At 39.5% G+C, this 21,846-nt stretch overlaps 1 protein-coding gene across 2 annotated transcripts; it reads right to left on the bottom strand.

Annotated features, from left to right (window-relative positions):
- Nucleotides 1-3,938: 3,938 nt before the first annotated feature.
- On the bottom strand, nt 3,939-21,144 carry pank4 (pantothenate kinase 4 (inactive)). Of its 2 annotated transcripts, XM_038695834.1 has the most exons (20): nt 21,010-21,144; nt 20,451-20,533; nt 19,985-20,193; nt 18,881-19,064; nt 16,725-16,817; nt 16,446-16,599; nt 15,200-15,381; nt 14,890-14,971; nt 14,156-14,256; nt 13,843-13,848; nt 12,933-13,088; nt 11,859-11,971; nt 11,402-11,489; nt 10,983-11,134; nt 7,342-7,397; nt 7,086-7,135; nt 6,653-6,757; nt 6,472-6,572; nt 6,163-6,231; nt 3,939-5,630 (listed from the first exon to the last, which is right to left on the bottom strand). In XM_038695834.1, exons 1-20 carry the CDS (start codon nt 21,131-21,133, stop codon nt 5,381-5,383), a joined length of 2,358 nt encoding a protein of 785 aa, XP_038551762.1. In that variant the 5' UTR covers nt 21,134-21,144; the 3' UTR covers nt 3,939-5,380. The 2 variants fall into 2 exon arrangements, with proteins under 2 accessions (XP_038551762.1, XP_038551763.1); XM_038695835.1 differs by lacking the exon at nt 13,843-13,848.
- Nucleotides 21,145-21,846: the final 702 nt, after the last annotated feature.

The following is a 21,846-nucleotide window of genomic DNA, read 5'->3' as shown; positions in this document are numbered from 1 at the left end:
TGCATCCTACAATAATTTGCTCCAAAACACACTATGGTCCAAAAGTTCACATATTTGTGTAGTTTTGTTTTGGGGATCTACAAAATTGTCCAACGCGATGGACAGTTAAGAACAAGGTTCAAACTCGATGCGGCAACCACAGAAGCAGTGATAACATCTTTTTGTATTCTGTCCTCCTTGTCAAAACATGGCGCCTTCATTTCCCACGATGCAACTCAGCCATTACTTATGTCTGGGATCCGGATCTTGTGGGGACAGTCTGGGCACTTCACTTTTTCAGCATGACAAATTGTCATGTCAATGTCCATAAAGAAATGGTTTTCCCACTGTGGTGTGGAAAAACAGAAATCCATACCAAACAAGGCCTTAGCAAGGGTTTTAGAAAGACAGTCAATGAATTACTGGGATTTTTCATATTTTACTTGTTTGATCACAACATTCTGTGGGTTCCAACATCTGGCGGAAAGCCTCCTCAGAGGAGTTATAGATGCAAATTAGTGCCCATAGTTTTGAAATGAGATTTTTCACATACACGGCCTATGGGTGTAATGCCTGGGTGTCCACATATTTTTGGCCATACAGTGTATGAGACAAATACATGTTACCTGGTGTTTATTCCTCAGTATTTGCTAATACAGACAATTACGTCCTGTAGGCTACAAAACATACTTTTTAAACGAGCCCAAGAAACTCGATGCAACACCTTCAGTAACATTCAGTAGTGGGTTTGGTTTGGTGGATATCCTCTGCAGTGAAACCCTGGGACTGCATTTTTCATGCCCTGTTCTTTCTTGATCCTACAAAGTCAACTGACTGCAGAGCGCCAGCCAGACTAATTCTGAATCTACACTATGAGCCTGTTGTGTGTCGACAGATTTAATGTTGTATATTTGCAGAATGATTGTGCACTTAAGGGAATTGGTTGACATTTTGAATTTTCAGTCTGTTATTTTGTTTTGTGTGTCCGCCCTGAAAAATTGCTTGTTAGGGTTATTGAAACCAATGAACAAGCTTTTATACTCATTTGGTTTGAATACAAACAATGCTGACAAGCCACTTAGTGAAGTAACACAGAGGGACTGAGTCTGCTGGAGGAAGATAACAGACTAAAATTTAAAATGCCTTTAGAAATCTGTATAGAGTGCTCAAACGTCTTACATCATAATGGGTCCAATTGTGACTCGCTGAGTCATTTAGTGTGTGCCCTGTATATAAAACATGCATCCTGTGGATTTCTTTGAATGTTACATACAGTACATATGATCCATGTTTCATCATGTGTCTATGGATCGGGATTATTAAAGGAGGCTAGTTTGCACGCTGATGCTATAGTGAGTGTTCCTGGTGCAGTATAAAAACACATTAAAACACTCAAGTTGACATTTCCACATATTGCTTCATGCTTGCAGTCTGTGCAAGGCAAATTTGAGCAAGACATCCGACAGCTCTGTAAAGCGCTAGATGGCCTTTGAATGGGACCCCTGTAGCTCCTGTGTGCCTCGTGTGAAACTAAAGAAGCTTTTTCAGAGATCATGATGGGAGTCGGTGTCAGTGGCACACATGTTGGAATCAAAACCTCTGTACTTTTTTTTTTTTTCACAAACATATTCTCACAGGTCTGGATTCTACAGCATTGCCAGGTATGAGCAGTAGCTGCAGGTAATCCACACATTCTCCCCCCTGACAATGCTGGTGGATGGATGGTTTGTTGCAGTAGATCAGTGATTCCCACCCAGTGGGTATGTGGAAAGAAAAACTTAGAATTCTGAGTTGGTCCCAAAAAAAACCAAAAAACATATATTCAAGTTTGGGTAGAAAAAAACCTACCAACATGATTACAAATTGGTGTGAGGCTTAGTTTTAATAAATGGGCTGTCAGCATGGGACACACCTCCCACTCACCTGATTCCACTGGTGAAATGTATTTGTAATGTAAATTTAGTGAAGTACTACACTTGAGTACAAATTTGAGGTACTTATACTTTACTTGAGTCTTTTCTTTTTATGCCACTTTGTACTTCTATCCATTACAATTCAGAGGTGACTTGACTACAAATTAAGATTTTTGCACATGAAGTTTATAAATGTGTTTTGTTATAAACTAAATTACCCAACAGTTCATACAAGTACAGCAGAAACAATTAGTCCAATGACAGAAAATTTATTCACAACTGTTTTCATTATGGATTTTGTTTTAATTTTTAAAAGTAATTTTGAGGTTTGGACAGTCAGTTGGACAAAGCAAAGTATTGTGAAGGTGCTTTGAGCTCTGGGTAATTGTGACAGCATTTCTCACTATTCTCAGAATTTTTTCAAACAAAAAATTGATTAACGGGGGAAATAATTAGCAGATTCATCCATAATGAAAATCATTAATTGCAGTACAAAATAGTTCAAAATGAGCTCCACCTCAGCAACTACAGCAGTAAAAGTATGAGTTGAGTATGAGTTATATGAGTAATAACAATCTATTGATATAATATATAATAACATTTTTCTGCATTGAGTACTTTTACTTTTATTACTTTAAGTAAATTTTATTGATTATACTTAATACTTTTACTTAAGTAACATTTTAGTATTTTGTATTTTTACCAATATAACACCTGAACACCACCTTCTGAGACTGACAGTCCAAGCCATCGGAAAAGAAGAAATAATTAGCATATTAACATGCAGCACATAGTGTCCAGAATAAATGCAAACTCAATCAAACCAACTAAAATAAATGAAGAACAATTATTCCAGGATTGCTGTGTCATCTATAATTGTAACACTCTCCATTTTTATATATGATGATGTTCAAAAACATCAGGGCTGACAGATAAAAAGGTTGGAAACCACTGCAATAGATATTACAGTAAGACGGAAGTGGAAAGTGGCCTACTGGAAGGCCATTTTTTCTGACATTATTTGAATATCCCAGTACAGTAAGGTCCACCATTCTAACACATCAAGTAAAATAAATAACAAAAAAGTTATTAAAAATTACCCAGGAGACACAAGAGGGATTTACGGTATATACATATATAAAAACACAAACTACACAAAGTACGGTATTGTTTCATTGTAAGGTCACATGATAAATCAAATTAATGTTATTGTTGCTCAGAATCCACAAACGGTTCAGCTACAGGGTTGAATTCAAAGCTGAAGGAAAAAGCCTTTTGAAATCAGTGTTTACTGTAACTACCATAATTAGTGTTATGCAAACAGTGACAGTCAATGCAGCACTGTTTTCTCAGGGCCTGTGGTATCATTGTGTTATGAGCATGTAATTAGAAAGTTATACAGTGAAAAGCCATGCAATAAATGGTTGGTCCCACTGCAGCTGCAGAAACAAGTCTATTGAACTGTAACTTTGAGCCTGGTCACATGCTCCGGTCATTCAAAGGGAAATATTTTGGCTTCAGTGCATTTGAACTACATACAGGTTCACCTGCAAAATAACAGAGAAGCAGACACAAAATGGTCACAAACGACGCCTCTCTGTGGGTCTGATGCTCCTATGCATGGGTAGGTGGGGGGGCTATAGTCTCATAACCTGCCGATGACTGTACTGATGATGAAGGGAAATTTTGATTATACAGCAAGAAAAGAAAGATACTAAACACAAAACCAGGACAGACCTCATAAGTTATACAAATATGTCACTAAATCCAAGAGGGTATCTTGCAGGAATAGTGTGCGCGTGCACAAGCGCGCGCTTTGGCAGTCAGAGTGATGAGCAAGAGGAAAAGCAGGAGGACCCCCTGCCAGGCGTCCTCATGCATTATCAACCCGAAGCTCCCCAGCAGGCATCAACCACCACATACCAGCTTTTATACCGCCAGGGGCAGGCTTGGTTTTTTAATATGGGGCAACTTTCAACTCTCCCTATTCCTCTAGACGGCTGCCATCTCCCCTGACACATGCACTACAGAAATTAATACACACAGTTAAAAAGAATAAAATAAAGGTTTTCACCATTTATTTAAAATTGATTGTCAGTAGAATAATACACAAAGTTGTGCTTGGTGTGTTTAACTGAAGTGATGCAAATGAATTATATATATATATATATGTATATGTATACACACACAAACAAAAAATTGTATATCACATATATGTACAAATGAAGTTACAATATTGCAAGTCCACATGTCAAGCAACTGTAACTTTGGGAAACACTGTCACACCAAGGCAAGGCTTTTCAAATCAGACCGTGCCTTGAATTCAGATATTTAAGATGATGTCACCATTACACAATCAGCCACTTCACAATCACAGTGTTTGATGTTTGTTACAACTAGGTGCTGCAGGATTATTGCCTTCAAACAATTGCATTTTTGATTTAGGGATGGATTACAGTTTGTACTTTTAAATACATGCCAGTTAATTATAGTGAATCCATGTACTTGTGTCACGGCCAGCTCGGTGACAAAGCGTTCCACATGATGCTCGGATGAAAGACTGTTAGAATATTTTTACAGAAATATGCAGTGTTAATTTTGACACCGAGCACCTTGATTAGAGAAATCATAAAAACATATGTCACAGTAGAATACTGCCACCTTGTGGAGGAACACGACCAAATCTCTTTTTGTGATAAAGTGCTGCTTCTCCCATTAATCAAACGTTTTCCCTGATGCCACTTTTAACAGCTACACATGTGACAGTGACAATGATTCATTTCCTAATCTCAATTCATTCACTGGCAGTAATAACAAAAGAAAAAAACAGGAGATCCACAGACTCTTCCTACTCCATGGCGTGAGATTGCTGGGAAACAAGAGCAGTGTGTGGTATTGTAGGCACATCAAATGCACTTTATGTACCGTTGTAGTGTTACCGCTCAAAGCTGTAATTACTGCTGCTGCTGCTTTCTCTAACACACAAACACACACCAAACCTATGCCCGTATGGGTGCTCAGTTGTGTGTTGGCAGCATGTCAATGACTGATGCAATTTTTTTTAACTAAACTTTTGTTTTTCATTCATTTCAACAAGCTTAAGATCTCATCTGTCAAAACAGTCTGTGTACATTTACTTAACACAGGCAGTGATGACTTCACATGAAAACAAACTCCAGATGCTGAATGTGATCAACAGGCAGTAATGATGGAAGCAAAGTAAGTGATTGTACAGGATGCACAGAAACCTGCAAGAAAGCAGTGTAAATCATGTTCATGAAACCAGAACTAAAAACGTTTTAAAATCAAATGTAAATCCTCCCTGTTAATGATCACCTTTAAATTTTCGCCCAAATTTTACAGTCAGCTTTGCATCAGTCATTCACCCAGTAGCAGTATACGATCATCATCTGTACATTCAGAGCCAGTACATTGTGGTCGCTCGACTTCTGCGTTCTGTCCTGCTCAAATTCGAGCTCTGTCAAACCTCATGAGGGCGTCAGAGCTGCAGAGTGCTGGATGGGTTTTCCAGCCGGTACCTCGTACTTGAAGACCACGCTGAACAGCTTTCCTCCCAGGCGGTCGGCCAGCCACGAGTTCTTGATGACGGCCATTTTGAGGCTCTCGCAGCTGAGCATGGCATAGTAGTTGGTGTGAATGGCTCGGCCCATTCCCTCGATGATCACCAGGTCGGTTTGTCGCTCCCGCACCACCATCGCCAGCACTTTGTCCAGACGGCTAGAGAATCGCAGAGGCAGAAAACAGAACATGGTAACATTTTTGCTGCACTAAATTGCCACAATAAAACACATCTTATGAATTCACCAGGTTCTCAGATTTCTGGCTTTTTGATGTAAATGTCCAGCACAAAGTTGACCCTCCTACAAGGTGTGATGAATTGCATCTCTGTTCTGATAAGCTGAGAAGCTTCTGACATGTTTACATTGCCATAAATAATATTTATGTTCACATAGTGCAACTCGGCAGCATTTTTCATTAAACTACCCCTGCCTGGTGAAAGCTCTCATTTCCCCCCCCACCCCCATACTCCATGCCCCAGTTTTACATATAGGTTTTCTTGTTTAATTTGTAGTCTTTAAGTCCATGGTAAGTCCAAGATAACCATGGTAACATCAGTCCATTTAAACATCATCAGGGTTATTTTCTCGCTTTGTAAAGTTCCCTCCAGAGCCACAGCGGATATTATAAATCGGTTTTCACATGCTGAAAAGCACTCCCTTTCAAAATGTAAAATTGCCAAATAACCAACCTCAGATCCAGGCAGGGTGAACTGGAACCACTCTGGACCAACGTCAGCCTGTCCTCCCTCAGACCAGCCCTGAACAACAAACAGACCACAGTTCACTGAGGATCTTCTTCAACCATTTTAAAACGCTTTTAAAAGCGTGAAATTATGAGGTCAGACACACAAAATTATATTTTAGAAGTTATTCAGCAAAGAAAATCAGACTATAACATAAAAACAGAAAAGGCAGTGTCAGAAGACTCTACTGTATGTTGCTGTCTCTGTATTTTTCTCATCAATGTGTCCTGCTTTTAAAAACACTCAAATACTCACTGAATCACTGGATCCATAGCAGCAATGCTTTCTGTCAATATTTGCAGTTCACCATTTGTTACGTCATTCAAAGCTGGAGCAGAGTTGCTGGCCAACACAACCTAAGGGTAGATGGACAGAAGTTGGATTAATATTTTAGGCAATATATTATTTTAGAAGTTGTGTTGTGAGACTTCCTTACCTCTGTCCCTCTAGAGAGAAGCTCTCTGACAAAAGGCATCACCCCTAGGATGATGTCTACTCCACTATTATCTACGAAAAATAAGGCACACTTGTGAGGAGGACCCTGCAAGAGAAAACCAGGATGGATTGTATTCAAGCACTAATCATCAGGAGCATACAACACAGAAACACTATCAGTATACGAAATATTACTAATACACACAGAACACAGATAACAGCGTTTTGTCTTTGTGCTTACTCGAAACATTGTTGTGCCTGGGACTGACAGTGTCTGAGTTATGTGTTTGTTTCCTTCTGGGGTCATCAGTGCTAAACAGTGCTTGTGCAGTACTCGTGGTACCGCCAAGTGCTTTTGATAAAATCTGTAACCACCAATAATGCTGCAAAATATAACTTGGCTTTGAAATGAAAACGCAGAGAAAGAGCCTGACCTTCAGTCTCTCAAGCCACTGGTCATAGGAATCAACAAGCCATGGCCGCTCTGAGAAGAAAAAAAAAGAAAAAAATCACAAAAATCAGTCTGAGGTACTACCTCTGTCCACCAAGCATTACCATATTAGAAAGACATTCAACATGGAGAAGGAAAATCAAGTGGGTCTGATGCCTTTCAGTGTGTCAAACTGCAAAACAAACTGCTGTTAAAAAGGTAAATGTATGGAAAAATAAAGTAGAGAAATACTTAGATACCTTCCAACTGTCGTTTAGCCTCCTCAAACCCAAACTCAGGATCAGATTCAAGGACACTGCATGACATCAAAACCAAATATGCAAAAGTGAGAACAGTGCAAAAGTAAGACAGGTATTTGGATCACTTTATGATCACAACACCAAACTTTCTATACATTGAGATTGGAACTAAATTATTCAAATTTACAAGCCACCGCAGCCTAGCCTGCTGATTAAAAGGCGCTGTCTGCTCTCAAATCAACCCTTATCAATTAATTTCTTAGTGTCTTAGTGAAAGGAGACATGGTGGCGGGTGTCCTTGTTAGAGGGGCTGCTTGCCCTTGAACAAAATCCGAGATTTTTATTTATAAAAGAGATGATGGGAAAGTGATAGCAGAGGACGAGCTTTTGAACTTTATTGCTGTCAAAATGAGAACACTGTCCCATGATGAAATTGTTTTGTTAGCCTCAAACATATTTTCATCTGAGTGGACAGAGTCCAAGCGACTATTGTTTGATATGTGCACTACTACAACACGCTGCATCAAGCACAAAGGCCCTCAGAAGGATATTAACAACATCAAGGATTGTCTGAGGATGCTTGATGAGTGCGGTGAAAATATTCCCAGGTTTGTATCACACATCACACTACCTGGATGAACTTTCACCTGTCGGATTTGGCAACATGGACGCCTCAGTGCTGCTCAGCAGTGTGGAACAGCTAAGCCTCCCGGCTTAGTTTCTAGTTTGAGAGAGGTCCTGGATGCCCAGTTAAGTGTGAATGAAAACCTGATGGTGACTACAGCGGCCATAGGTCGCCGGGTGACTGCTATTAAAAAGCACCACGGGTCCCCTGGCTGGGCACCCGGAGCTAGTGCTGCGTTACAAGACAGAAACTTACATGATCCAGTGGCACCTGCTCACCAGTCACGGGGAGAAGCCCTGATCCTTCTGCCACAGTCCCCGGCATGGAGCACTGTTGTGCAGAAAGGGGTACACAAGCCTCCAAACGCAGCCGTGCAGCCCAGTAGGTCTACCAGTGCTGTTCAGGTTTGTTCGAAATGGAAGCAGCAGAGGAAAATGGGAATAATTGACACTGGCACCGAGAGCAACATTCCAGTGGTCAAAACCAAGCTGGTGACTGTGTTTGCAACTAGATTTTCCCCCAATCTCGATGCCGATACTCTGTGCTGTTATGTAACTGAGAGATTGGGTAAACCGGTGACATGTCGGAAGATTGACTCAACTCGCAATAGGTTCAGTGCATTTCATATCACTGCTGAGTGTAACGAAGTAGAGGACATATACAACCCACAACTTTGGCGGACGAGGATATATGTTTGCCGTTACTTTGAGGCCCGCAGGTGAGCAGTGTCACGGCAGCACACGGATTAGGAGGGGAGGCTGATCTGCACAGCAGCGCTCTGTGTCTGACCTTACACCTGTAGCTTTACAGGACAGCAGCAGCCAGGTGGTTGCCCTGGACAAACGGAAATAAATGGATATCAATTTTGTGTCACATGATGCCCGAGGACTACGTGCTGGCCACAGTGAAGCAGATGAATCATGCCGCTTTGTGGTGGATAAACTCTTGGAGACCTGTGATCAAGAGACATTTTTACCTAAGAATCTACCACTGACTTGAGCACTGAAATAGTTCATGGTAGAATACGTGGCGGTGTTGCAGTGCTATGGCACAAAAAGTATGACCAGCTGGTTAACGTGGTCAGACCGGACGTTAACTATAGGAACTGAGTTCAGTTGAGGTGGAAAAAAATTCATCATTCTGAGCATCTATGCACCTTATGAGAGTTCGCAGAATGAAAATGAATATCTCAACAGGTTGGCATGGGTCGTGTCTTTTATTCAGGATAATGCTTCCACCTGCTTTTTTATTGTGGGTGACCCAATTTACCTACCCTTTTGTCTGTGAACAACGGCATGCGGGAGGGGAAAATAGACTGGTCTAATTTGAACGAGAAGGATCTTGAAGTATAGTGTGTACAGACACTACTTTACTGACACTTTGTTGAGTAACAGCGACTTACCGAAAGACGTGTCTGCATGCTGTGATATTAACTGTAAGAACCCGCAACATGGTTTTGAGTTGTGTTCCTTGCATGACAGTATTGTGGAGTCCGTTCTTGCCTCAAGCAGGCCTCTGTATAAGACCAAGATGTATAAAGCTAAACCAGGATGGAATGAAAATGTTGAAGAGCTTCATGCTGAGGCTAGAAGGGCTTTCAAAGCTTGGGCTGAATCAGGTAGACAAAAACACAGTCCCTTATTTGAATAGAAGAAACAGACAAATGAAAACTTTAAATATGCCCTACATTCATTAAGAGGAATGAAAATATAATGAGATCTGACTCACATCCAAGGAAAGTGAAAAACAATAGTCCTAATGAATTCTGGAAAGAAATCAAAAGAATGAATAACTGTAAAACATGTTTACCAACGAATGTTGATGGTGTAAGCAGTCCAGAGGAAATTACTCCGTTGTGGCAGAAACATTATGAGCTGTTCAACTGTGTTAAAAGTAACTCCTTTGCAGTGGGCAATATTGATAATAGTGACAATATCCCCACAAGAAGTCTATGATGCAATTAAGTTACTAAGATAATAAGGCATGCGGTTTAGATAAGATTTCTGTAGAAAACTCTGTCCTCTGCACTGCCATTTGTTTTATTGGGTTTCTAGTTAATGGTATTTTACCTGATTCTATTTTTGAATAGAATCAGGTAAAATACCAGGTAATAGAATCTGTTATGTTAGTGCCAATTATTAAAGACAAAGCTTTATAAGTAAATAGCATGGATAATTACCGGCCTTTAGCTCTGGCCAGTACTTTACCGAAGGTCTTGGAGAGGACCTTACTACATAAGCTGGAACAGTTTGTCCTGATCTTTGACAACCACTTCGGTTTTAACCTAAACATGGCACAGACATTGTTTGTGTTTTATTGATGCCTCTAAAGGCTTTGATCGCATAAATCATGAAAAACTATTTTTTAAAGTTACAAAACAGAGAAGTTTCCAAATCTTTAGTGAGAATTCTGGCTTTTTCATATGCTCATCAATCACTGTAACAGTTTTATTTCAGCACTGACCAACCCGGCACTAAGTTCCGTCAAGTTCAGTCAGTCAGTGTGGAATCATTGGCGTTTTAGCCTGTATGTAAATAGGCATATGTAATATATTGTGGACTATATCTTTTTAATATTGTGGACTATGTCTGTTTTTTCCTTTGTCTACTTAGTGTTTGTCCGTTTAAGTGTTTTATTGTATGTCTTTTGGACCGGGTGTGTGTCCTTAATAAAAGCTTGATTGTCGGGCAAATAGCAGGTCATAATGAAGACAAGATTACTGCAATTCCCAAAATTCAAAGGGTGACAGAAAAAAATAAAGAATCATTGGGATGTCTTTGTTGGGATGCATGGTAAGCAGCCCTTAGGTAAATTTTATATTCTGTTTACTTTTTTTATACTGTCTACATATCCCTGCTGCCGACTATTTGCAGCCTGGCTAACCCAGGGTAGCTAACTTATCAAAGGAAGGTACACAATGTTACCACAGCCTCTCCCACTTCCCACAGTCAGGCAGAACAGAGCAACCCATCAACCGGGCTGCTCACAGGATATAAAAGCCATTAACACCACTCACTCTGACACGGCCTTGGCTCCCCAGTCGAACACATTCCCAGCCAGGACACCCCTGACCAGGGCAAACTGTCTCTCCTCCCAGCTCAACTCTTCCAGGGACTTCACCGCCTTCTGGTAGTACTTGAGAGCCATGTCATTCTCCTTCTGTTTAATCTACAAGAGAACAAAGAAATAATACAGCTAGTTTGAACAGAATAAACTCTCCGCATTCAAAAAAGTGATTTCACAATATGTCAAAGACAAATGTATTGCCTAAATTCAAGGCTTAATTCATGAGGTAGAAATAAATTGTGCAACACCATGAGACTGTAGGAAAACATAAAATTGTAAGTAGCTGATCAGCAAGGGCCAAACCAGCTGTGCAGAAAACAAAAAGGACACAAACAGAAAACTAAATTGGTTGATAGATTTCACTCAGACCTTAGAGTAGGGATCAGGAAAGTTGAACTCGTTTAAACAGTGTTCCCTCGTGTCTAACAGACTTCTGACAGTGAGGGATCCATAAGCACTAGGTGAGAAGAGAAGCACTCCACATTAGCAAGAGAGAACAACATACACACAACGGGGTGTGGCAGATGCACAGTACTTTTCATGTATATTAACAATGATAGCTTACAAGTTACTCTTTCTGATATCACAAATTATGAATTAAGATGACTAGAATATTTACGCAGAGCACCAGACTCCTATAAACTGAAACAGTAAACAGACTGAACATCAAGATTTCCCTTTTTCATTGACAAAGCACAGTTCCAGTAGGTATGAAAACATGAAACTAACACAGATGCTGAAGAAAAGACTTGTGGTTTAGTATACTAAAAGCAACCTCTGGGTCAAACAGATAGGCCTTGCATGCAAAAACAAAAACAGTCCTTACAAAGGCTGCTGGCGGAGGGTCTGGAGCTTGTGTCTGTATTTCTGACGGAACTTCTCGGCTCGCTCGCCTGCCTCGGGCATGTCAGGCTGGCTCGCTACGGCTCTCTTAACCACCTGCTCCGAACAAACAAGAACAGCAAACAGCATGTTTATAACCTCTGCAGTGCACAAGCAGTGTAAAAAGAAAAAAAATCAAATCAACTCATCTCATTTGAAAAGATGCCATGTAAACACCAAATTTACTGTGCATTTCTGGGTTTATTTTGTTTAATATTGTCACAGATAACTGGCTAAACATAGATATTGTGACAAGATATCATACTGTCATATTTCTACTCATTTGAATGTTTAGCTCAGTCGGTAGAGTGTGGGACTCTCGTTGGGAGAGTTGTATGATCGATCCTAACATTCTGCAGACTTTTCTCCCTTGCTAAACAAATTGATTATAACGACACTTTTGCAAATGCGCACAATAAAGAGCGTGTGTGTGTGTGTGTGTGCGTGTGTCCCGGCGTTTGATCATCATTCATAAACCTATGGACGCTTATTATCATTTCCCTAAGGAAATTCATGGGAATCCAATCACACGTTTACCGACTGCTTTTGCAGAGGTGTGTCAAGCAAGCCAGAAACTCTTTTGAATGTCCTTCAAAACTTTTCACTGTAAAAGCTCTCAATAATCTCAACATAAAGCATTGCAGCAAAAAACATTCTCACGCTTTTATTTTGTAGCCACAATCACTTAAGATGAAGTTATTATGTGACTAACTGTAGCTGTCATGACAGATTTATTTCAGCACCAGCCGCTATCAATTTATTTATATTTTTTGCTATCAAAGCAATTTGGCTACAGGCCAGATATTATTGCTGGCGGGCCAGTTCTGATCTGCGGGCCGCCTACTGCCGACCACTGGTTTATAGTTTAGGGAAATGGGTGTGCCTTTTGTTTTGAAATTTTAGTTCAAAAGCCTGGTTATAGTGTTTAAGTAATCCAGAAAGCTTATCAGCAGATAAAGCTGACATTGTCTGTATTTCAGCCTCTGAAATACTGTAAGAACATAAACTGCCACTCTACCCCATCTAGGGCCTCTTCAAAGCAGTAGAGCCAGTATTCACGGGCCAGAGCGTCCTCTGTGAGGTCCATAGTGTCAGGGATATAAGATGAAGGGTCCTGCAGCAGAGGCAGATTCACCAGCTTCCTCTCCAGACGGTCCATCTCCAACATGTCAAACTAGACACAGCAAAGAGACAGAGAAGATACATGCAGTCTGTCTTGCCCATGAACTCACGCTGCACAATGCAAACATCAAAGCCTACTCTATCACTCTTAAACTTTTATTCTGGGATATATTTCATAACATTTCCCTTTTTCTTACTGTGGCAACACTGTGGCCAGTTTCACTCCTGTTAGTACAAAAAAAAAAAACAGAGAGGAAGATGCAGTAAGGCAGAAAAAGGAGAGAAGATTCTAGCTAGATTAAATCCAAATAGCAAGTGGAAGCCAGGAGATTCATTAATTGTGGGACACAATCAATAGTCCACTAGAGGACACTGCATCGATAGAAGGTTTCTTGAGTGCTAAGTCATTAAAAGATGAGCTAATATTTCATTTGCTGTCTTGCATCACACTTTGCACAAATGAAAACTAGTTAATGAAAGCTGGGAAAAGCAGTAATTTCAGTGGTGAAACTAACAGAGGCATGCTCAAAGTATCACATCAAATAATCAAAAGCAAAAGTGGCTGTCAAAAAACACCAAACACTGTTATTTTCCATTTCATAGCAAAAGACCATAAAATGATTTAGTAACGGACTAAACAATAGCAACTTCTTCATCTCTGGTCTCTCTTTGTCCTCGGCCAAGTAAACACCTGACGTGACTAACTACTGAAGTCGAGTGTTCATAGCTAGAGAACAAGGCACTGTGAGCAGGAGCCACATGTCATCCAACCAGGGCACACAAGTGAAACAGACGGAGGTACTTACGGGAAACTGAGAGAATTAGGTAGACAGAGAATGTGTGGAGAGGAAACGAAAAAGAAAGATAGTCACAGATTAATGAATGTGTTCGTATGATGCTTATGGATTCAGTGAGGACAGTGGTGATGGTATTTCCATAAAGGAGTAAATAAAAAATGTGAAATAAAGCTCAAATGTAAAAATAGTAGAGATTTGACAGAAGAAAGTGGGTGAAATAAAAACCAATGAACCAGCAGCAGAGTGAAAAGGAGGTTTGAGTGGCACCTTGTGGTAATGACCCAGCTTCAGGTCTTCATATTTGTCTTTTCAGCAGACTCACCGTTCCACTACGAGCACGTTGCATGGGATTCATATCTGGAGAAACACTCATTAGGCCTGAGCTTCCTGCATAATTCTCACCCCAACTGTACTGGTTTGGATCTAGAAGAGTAAGATGTTGAATAATGATATATGTATGGTATAACATCTGCATTATAATGCATTTTATTATTATTTCATGTTAGTATTCAAAAATATTGGTGCCAAGTTAGCTAGCAGAATTTTACATTTGACATCTACGCATTTTTAATTAGACTTATTATTTTACTCTAGTTATATTCATTAACATTTTTGTCTATTATTGGTCATTGTGCTGTAGCAATATTACCTACATGAATTCTTCTATAGTCTGCCATGGCAGTTAGTTACATGTGTTGAAGTGAAAGATAGACAGACACTAAAACAGGAGGTTCAGTAATTTCACAACGCAAGTCCAGGGGTTCATCATACCTGATGTCTGTGAAAACATGCAAGAATCTGCTTCCTGCAATACCACAAGTTTCCAGTCAGTACTAATGTGTGAGGGTGGACTTGCACGATGAGTGTGAAAACTAAATTGGATAGTTGTAGGCACAAATTTAACCACATTATTTTCAAAAAGATAAACTGTCAAATACTGTTTCTTCACAAACTGTCATATGACCTTTATGCCTTTCAACCTAATATTTATCAAAATATACAATAACCAAGTTGACACCAAATTGAGCATAATAATGTGTGTAGGTTTTTCCTTACTGTCCTCCTCTGCTCCTTTAAGAAATGCTCCAATGGCTCCGAGATAGCCTTCATGTCTCAGGAACAAGGCCTGAACTTCACCCTACAATGGAGGTAATAACATAAAAATCTGGATTGTAGGTGAAACAGTGTCAAGTCTGGCTGATGACACAACAAGTCCAGGACTAAACTAAGAAATATCAGTGAGAATGAGAGAAAAAAACAAAAACAGACAATTAGAAACTCTTGTAGAGCACCAAGACACTTTGTGTTCATTGTGTAATTTAATGGGTGTTAGTTTGTTTTTATGTCGCAGAGGAAAAAGCCTTGCCTTGGTGAAGAAGTTGATGCTGTAGGTGATTGTGTGCATGGTGACAGGATGTCCTCTAATGAAAAAACCTCCAAAGTACACTCTGGACAGGTTGTGCAGCTTGGCATACAGACAGGCCAGCTGCCCGATGTCATTGCTGATCATGTGGAGCAAGCTCTTGGCCATGTCTTCTTTAGAGAACTCTACAATTCAGAAAAGAGTTGCATAAACATACAGGCAAATATACGGACATCACTGACCTCAGAATATTTAAGTACTGCAACTAATATATTAACAGTACAACGCCAGCAATCCTTCAGTAGTTGTAAAAACCTTTTCAGTATTCCAATTATGAAGCTTCTCACTTCCTTCCTTCTGTTTAATGGCAGTACAAAGTATAACTAAATTATATGAGCAGTGGGATAACAATTGGTATCAATATCAAAATCATGTTCCACATTTTCATAGGGAAACTATATAAACTGCTCAGTAACTGCTCAACAGCAGCAGATGGACAGTAACAGGATTTGCTTTGATAAGCCAGCAAAAGCTGTGAATTTCCATCACAGTTACAAGTCCAGCACATGGAGAGAACGCTGTATCAGAACTAGGTTAGAGGTCATCTGTTCACTTCAACACAGATTTTGCAATAAAAGGAAAATATTTAGCCTGCCTTGCCAAGAAGACATCACAAACCCAACAGAAACATGTACTGGACTTAAAATTTAAAATTTTATTTACACTTAAAAATAAATCAAATCCATCCTTTGTCAAGTCTGTAGCCTGCAGTGACTGACTCACCTTGGATTCACAAAGGTTACAATGAGTTCCAATAGTGATGTGTGAGGACTGAAATGGAAGTTGTGTATATTGGCATACACTGGGGAAACTACAGTATGACTGTTTGCACAAGCAGATAAGTGGATTACACCCGCAGGACTGTTTCTTCACTGTGAAACTGGCTCAACACTGAAATACATTTTACAAATTGTGAGCTTACTGCAGTCGCTGCCCTTCGAAGCAAGAAAATGAGGATGTTACAAAATGTTTACATCTTTCGAGTCCATAGAAGGCAAGTGTTGGATACTCAAAAGATGGCTTGGTTACTGCTTTAATTAATTTTTTTTGTCCAATCACCTGAATGAACTGCACATACAAGGTACAAAATATAAAGTGGGTCATTCCAGTCTTTTCTTACTCTAACCTGGACAAATACATATACAACGCTACAGTGCAGCCTCAGAATATCAATGATCCCATGTGTCACCTTTGTCAGCAGTAGCAGACTTTCCAAAACTGCTCGCAATAAGATCGCCAGTCAAGCCCAAAGACCCGTAAGATCCTCCATAGATATCTTTGACAAGCATATCGACACTTGTGTGCTGCCCTTTTGAAGCCAATTGTAGTAACTCGTCAAATCTCTACAGGACAGAAAAGGGTACATTTCATAAGGCTTAAGGGAACAAAATATTGCACTGAGAAGCCATCTTCATTTGTTGACTTCAAAGTAACAGCTATTCAAAGCACAACAAGTTGTTTAGGATACCTTTGTCTTGGTGAGCAAGGCTCCGAGGCCCCAGAACGTCCCTCCACCTATTGAGCTTCCTCCTATTCGCTCAAATTTGTCCTCTGATTCAACCTGTGAATCAAATATAGTGAGAGCAGAAGACCCTGGTTTATACAAATGTTAGTCATCTGAAAAAAGCCAAAGCTGAACAATAAACAAAAGATGTATTTTTACTGGGTCTGTCATTTTTACACACCAAATATTACAACCCCATTTCCAAAAATAAGCTGGCTAATGTAAAATGTAAATAAAAACATATTGTGATGACATGCAAAACATTGAAAGCCCATATTTAATTGAAACTAGCACAAAGACAACTTACCAAACGTTGAAACTGAAAATTGTTTAGTTTATGGAAAATTATATACCCATTTGGAATTTGATGCCAGCAACACATTTCAAGTTGGGACAGGGTCATGTTTACCACTCTATTGCCTCACCTCTTCTTTTAACACCACTCTGTAAGGTTCTGAGAACTGAAGAGACAAACTGCTGTAATCTTGAAAGCAGAATGTTTTCCCATTCTTGCTTGATGTAGGATTTCGGCTGCTCAACAGTTCAAGGTCTCGTATGTAGTATTTTACGTGCCAATGTGTGTAATACGTGCAGAATGTGGTTTGGCATTGTCTTGCTACAGAAAGCAAGGCCATCCGTAAAAATAAATAGTCTAATAAGCAGCATATGTTGCTCTAAACGGGTATACATCGTTCAGCACTAATGGTGCCTTCACAAATGTGCAGCTTACCCATGCCATGTGCACAAAGGCGCCACCAAATCCTCACAGATGCTGGCATTTGAACTGTGCACTGATACCTGGAGGACGAGGTGTCCATGATTTCCAAACAAATTTAATACATTTTGACTCCGCAGACAACATATATGGTTTCCTCTTTGCATGGTAAGAGTTTCAACTTGCACTTGTGGATGAAGGGACAAACTGTTTACAAGTGATAGTTTTTCGAAGTGTTCCTCAGCCCATGCAGTGATGTCCACTACAGAATTGTGTCTGTTTTTGATTGCATGCACCAAACCAGTGGATGGAAAAATGCCACATTCGCATTTTGTTTTTTTCATTTACAAAACATTTTTCTTAAATTGTTGCACTATTTGCCAGCACAGTCTTTCACAGGGTGGTGAACCCCTCCCCATCTTTCCTTCAGAAAGACTTAGGCTCCCTGGGATGCTTTGATTTTGATCCACAATCATGCTTGTTGCCACCTAATTGTGAGATGTTCCACCAGGTGTTTTCATTTAGCATTTCACAACCTTTGTAGTCTTTTGTTCCCACTGTTCCAACATTTAAAAGTTGTCTTTCTGCTATTTTCAATTAAAAAATAATAATAAGAAGAAAAACTATGGGGTTTCAATGTTTTGCACATCATCGCATTTTGTTTTTATTTACATTTTACAAAGCGTACCAACTTTTTGGGAAAAAGGGCTGTATTTAGTAGATAAAGACAAACATCAACCATTTCATTTAAAGGGTATGTGCCTTAACCCACTAAATACAAAATAAGGACAAACTCTGTCTGTAGATCTAAACTGATACCTGGACTCTTGGAGCAAATGACAATACAGATGTTAGGGGTTAAAACATATTTTCCAATTATTATTTCATGTTGGTTATCAAAGAATTGTAATAAAGATATGCACTGGAGGAAGGATGTTTTTAAGATTAAATAAAACACATTCTTAAAAAAGGCCCACATGTGTTGCGATATGCTATTCTGCCAACTCAGATATAAGTATGTTTAAGGTATTTTTGACAAAAAGATATAAAAATGTTCATATGATAAAAAAACAAATGAGTATCCTTCATACCTTAACAAAGACACGAGTATACTGTAGCTTTTAGCTACTCATGTGGTCTATAAAATGTCAGAGGATAAAGTGACATCTTCAAAAGTGTTGTTTTGTCTGATCAACAAAGTATATCATTAGATCGGAAGAGCTGAAACCAGAGACAGATAGGTGATTCTGCTTCCTAAGTTACATTACAATTAATGGATTATCAAACAATTGCCAAGTAATTTTCTGTCACTGCTGGACTAATCAATTAAATAGACTAATTGTGTCAGATCTAGTTTAAATCTACTTTCCCAAAAGTGACAAAACTTTGATTCTTCAGTTATTACCTTGACTATGGACACCCCAGAGCCGATGTTTACGAGCAGGTATGGGAAGATGTCTGGTTGAGTCGTCTGAAAGCGGAACTCTGAGTCAGCATGCTTGGCATACACGAAAGCCTCATGGGGTATGTTCCTCAGCACAAAGTTGCAGCCCTTGATGAGGCATGTCATCTCGTCCTCTTTGTCCACTCTGCCACGATGAAACATAAAGAGTCCATTAGTTTGAATCATCCATAGCCAGAGCAGAAGACTAAATGTTTTGTCCTCGGTCTAGTAATAGAAGTAGGATATATTTATCTAGACAGAATATATGTCTGCAGAATTTCAGTTGGGGATCAAATAAAGCATTTCTGATTCTGATGCTGATGTTGCCAGGGCAATAAACTGCAATGTCTGTGCTGTGAGAAGCCTAAGAAAGCACTACAAGGAGACAGGAAGGGCAGCTGATCGTCCATGCAGTGGCAGACCATATGTAACCTGCACCAGACCACAGTGCCACACCAGATACTGATCGTTACTTTTGATTTTGAGGCCCCCTTAGTTCAGGGACACATTTTTTCCCATTTCTGTTACTCACATGTCTGTGAAACTTTGTTCAGTTTATGTCTTAGTTGTTGAATCTTTTTATGTTCATAGAAATATTAACACGTTAAGTTTGCTGAAAATAAAAGCAGCTGCAAGTGAGAGGAAGTTTCCTTTTTTGCTGAGTATATATATATATATATATATATATATATATATATATATATATAGCCCTCAATGCTACTGCCATATGGATTCAGAAATAGTCAACCATTATGTAAACATTCTGTTGCTTTCACACAATGTTTGGTCAGCCAATAAGCAAGTAAACAGTGGATATTTTCCAGAATAGTCTTCATAAGGTTTTTGTCTCCCACTCAATCAAGTTTGTCCTCTGATTCACCCTGGTTCACATAAAGAGAACAGGATGTTACTTTGTGTGCGTAAGTTACAGGAAGGGCCCTTTCTGTTTCTGTTTGTACATGCAGTATCTACAGTACAGCACTGTAGGGCATCAGCATCATGTGACTGACACAGCAAAGATAAAGACATAATTTGGCTATATTTACAGCTGGTTTGTATACTCACTTGAGTCCAAGTTTCCTCTCAATGAGTTCTTTGAACTTGTGTGCCCCACCACCTGTAGCTTTGATAACTTTGGTTTCCGTGTTGACCAGATGGTCTTTGATGAAGTCCAAGCATGTTTCAATGTAAGCATTTTCAAACTTGATGAAGTGCAGGCGCGCAGTGACCTCTTCCTGCACTGATATTTCATAGAGCTTGTCACTGGTAGCCTCCTGGGACACACATGAGATGGAAACACAGAGGAGAAAGGGTGAATACTTAATATCGTCCAGCTATAGACATTGTGGAACAATAAAACTGGTGTGCTTTAATCTAAAAATCTTCTTGTTTGGCTAGTGTATGTGAGCTTATCTGATGGTGGTGGTAACGTTATTTTCACATGAAGAAGCTAACGTTACAGGCTACCAGGAGAGCTTTTTACCGTCCATGCGGTTTGGGCTTTGTGTAAAAAAAAACGTCAAATAATTACCTTTGTAGCGTGGTCGAAAGATCGTACTTTGGCCACTTTGTGTTGTACAGTTGAGTAGTAGGCAAGCTTTGTGAGAGATCCACCTGTTCAAGCAAAACAGCATTGATAATGTACGATAAAAACCGTCGGGCAACAGAAGCTAAACAAGGGACAAACTGGATTAAGATCCAGACTTAAAACTAACGCTTAGTGAACTGAGAAACACCAAACCCTTAACACAGGCTAGCTAACTTAGCAGCTAACGTCAACTCTGTTGCAAGTTAACTTGTTAAAGTTGGCCAGGTTGTTTGACACACATCCGCGTCATTAGATAACAGTTACAGATAATCCTGAAATCTCATCAGACTTACATCTTCAAGGTAAACAGACTTGTTGTCAAACAAATTAAAATAAGACACTAATTCAAGCGGCTAATGTCAGCTTTGACTTGTTTACTTTCGCTTAAAGTCATGTGTTGTCATAGCAGGCTGCAGCATATCTGGTCCATAAACACGGAGATTAGCCACGCTCGAGCAAAAGTAGCTGGAGAAACAAAGAAAACGTTTACATTCCCAGGTACCTATGTCTATTGCGAAACGCTTTGCGTTTTCCAAATTGCGGAATATTTCGTCGGGCGGTAGAGTAATGCTTTTATCCATGGTATGACTACTTGTGCTACTGTCAAGTCGAACGCATTCCGCCATGGTCGACAATGATTTTGACGGTACGTGCGTGGTGTACGTGCGTGCCTCCAGTTGTCCAATCAGCATCCACGTACAGCCTGGGGCGTGGACGTTGTCCTGTAAACGTTTCAGGACTGAAAACAGCAAACTCTTAAAATACATCAGTATTTTTTTTTTTTTTTTTTTTTTACATTTTATAACTTTTGTTCACTTGTTCTGTATCTCTTGTATTCTTTACTTTTCTGATGTCTTATTTTTTTAATTTTACTCTCGTAAATCACTTTGTCTACATTGTTTTTGTTTATAGTGTGTGTATATAACAGAGACTGTAGGTATATATGTGTTCTCTATACTGTAGCCTGTGTCTGATTTTATTATTGTATTATTGTTTAAGTAACCACATCGTGAGCATTGTACAATCCAGAGTCAAATTCATCGTATGTGTACACATACCTGGCAATAAAAGCTGATTCTGATTCTGATTCTGATTCTGACATTGATCTGTGAAAGGTTCCATATCATAATAAATTTAGGCTACTAACTTACTTATTACACCTGAAAACAAAAGTAGGCTACATTATTCTGTTAATGGTTATTTTCACATCTACTCAAATGTGGAATAAGATGGTTTTATCAACCTTAAATCTCATAAAGGGAAACAAAATAGAAAACACTTTATGTAATAGGGTCAGATTTAGTAATGCAGCTATTCCCATGAGTTTCTTTCTGTTGAA

Source organism: Micropterus salmoides, unplaced genomic scaffold (assembly GCF_014851395.1).
Source record: "Micropterus salmoides isolate LMB-PRFRI ecotype aquatic unplaced genomic scaffold, ASM1485139v1 Ms_hic_scaffold_4, whole genome shotgun sequence".
Classification (NCBI taxonomy): Eukaryota; Metazoa; Chordata; class Actinopteri; order Centrarchiformes; family Centrarchidae; genus Micropterus; species Micropterus salmoides.
Note: the sequence above shows the minus strand (reverse complement) of the source record. Positions and strands in the feature narration are given on the sequence as shown.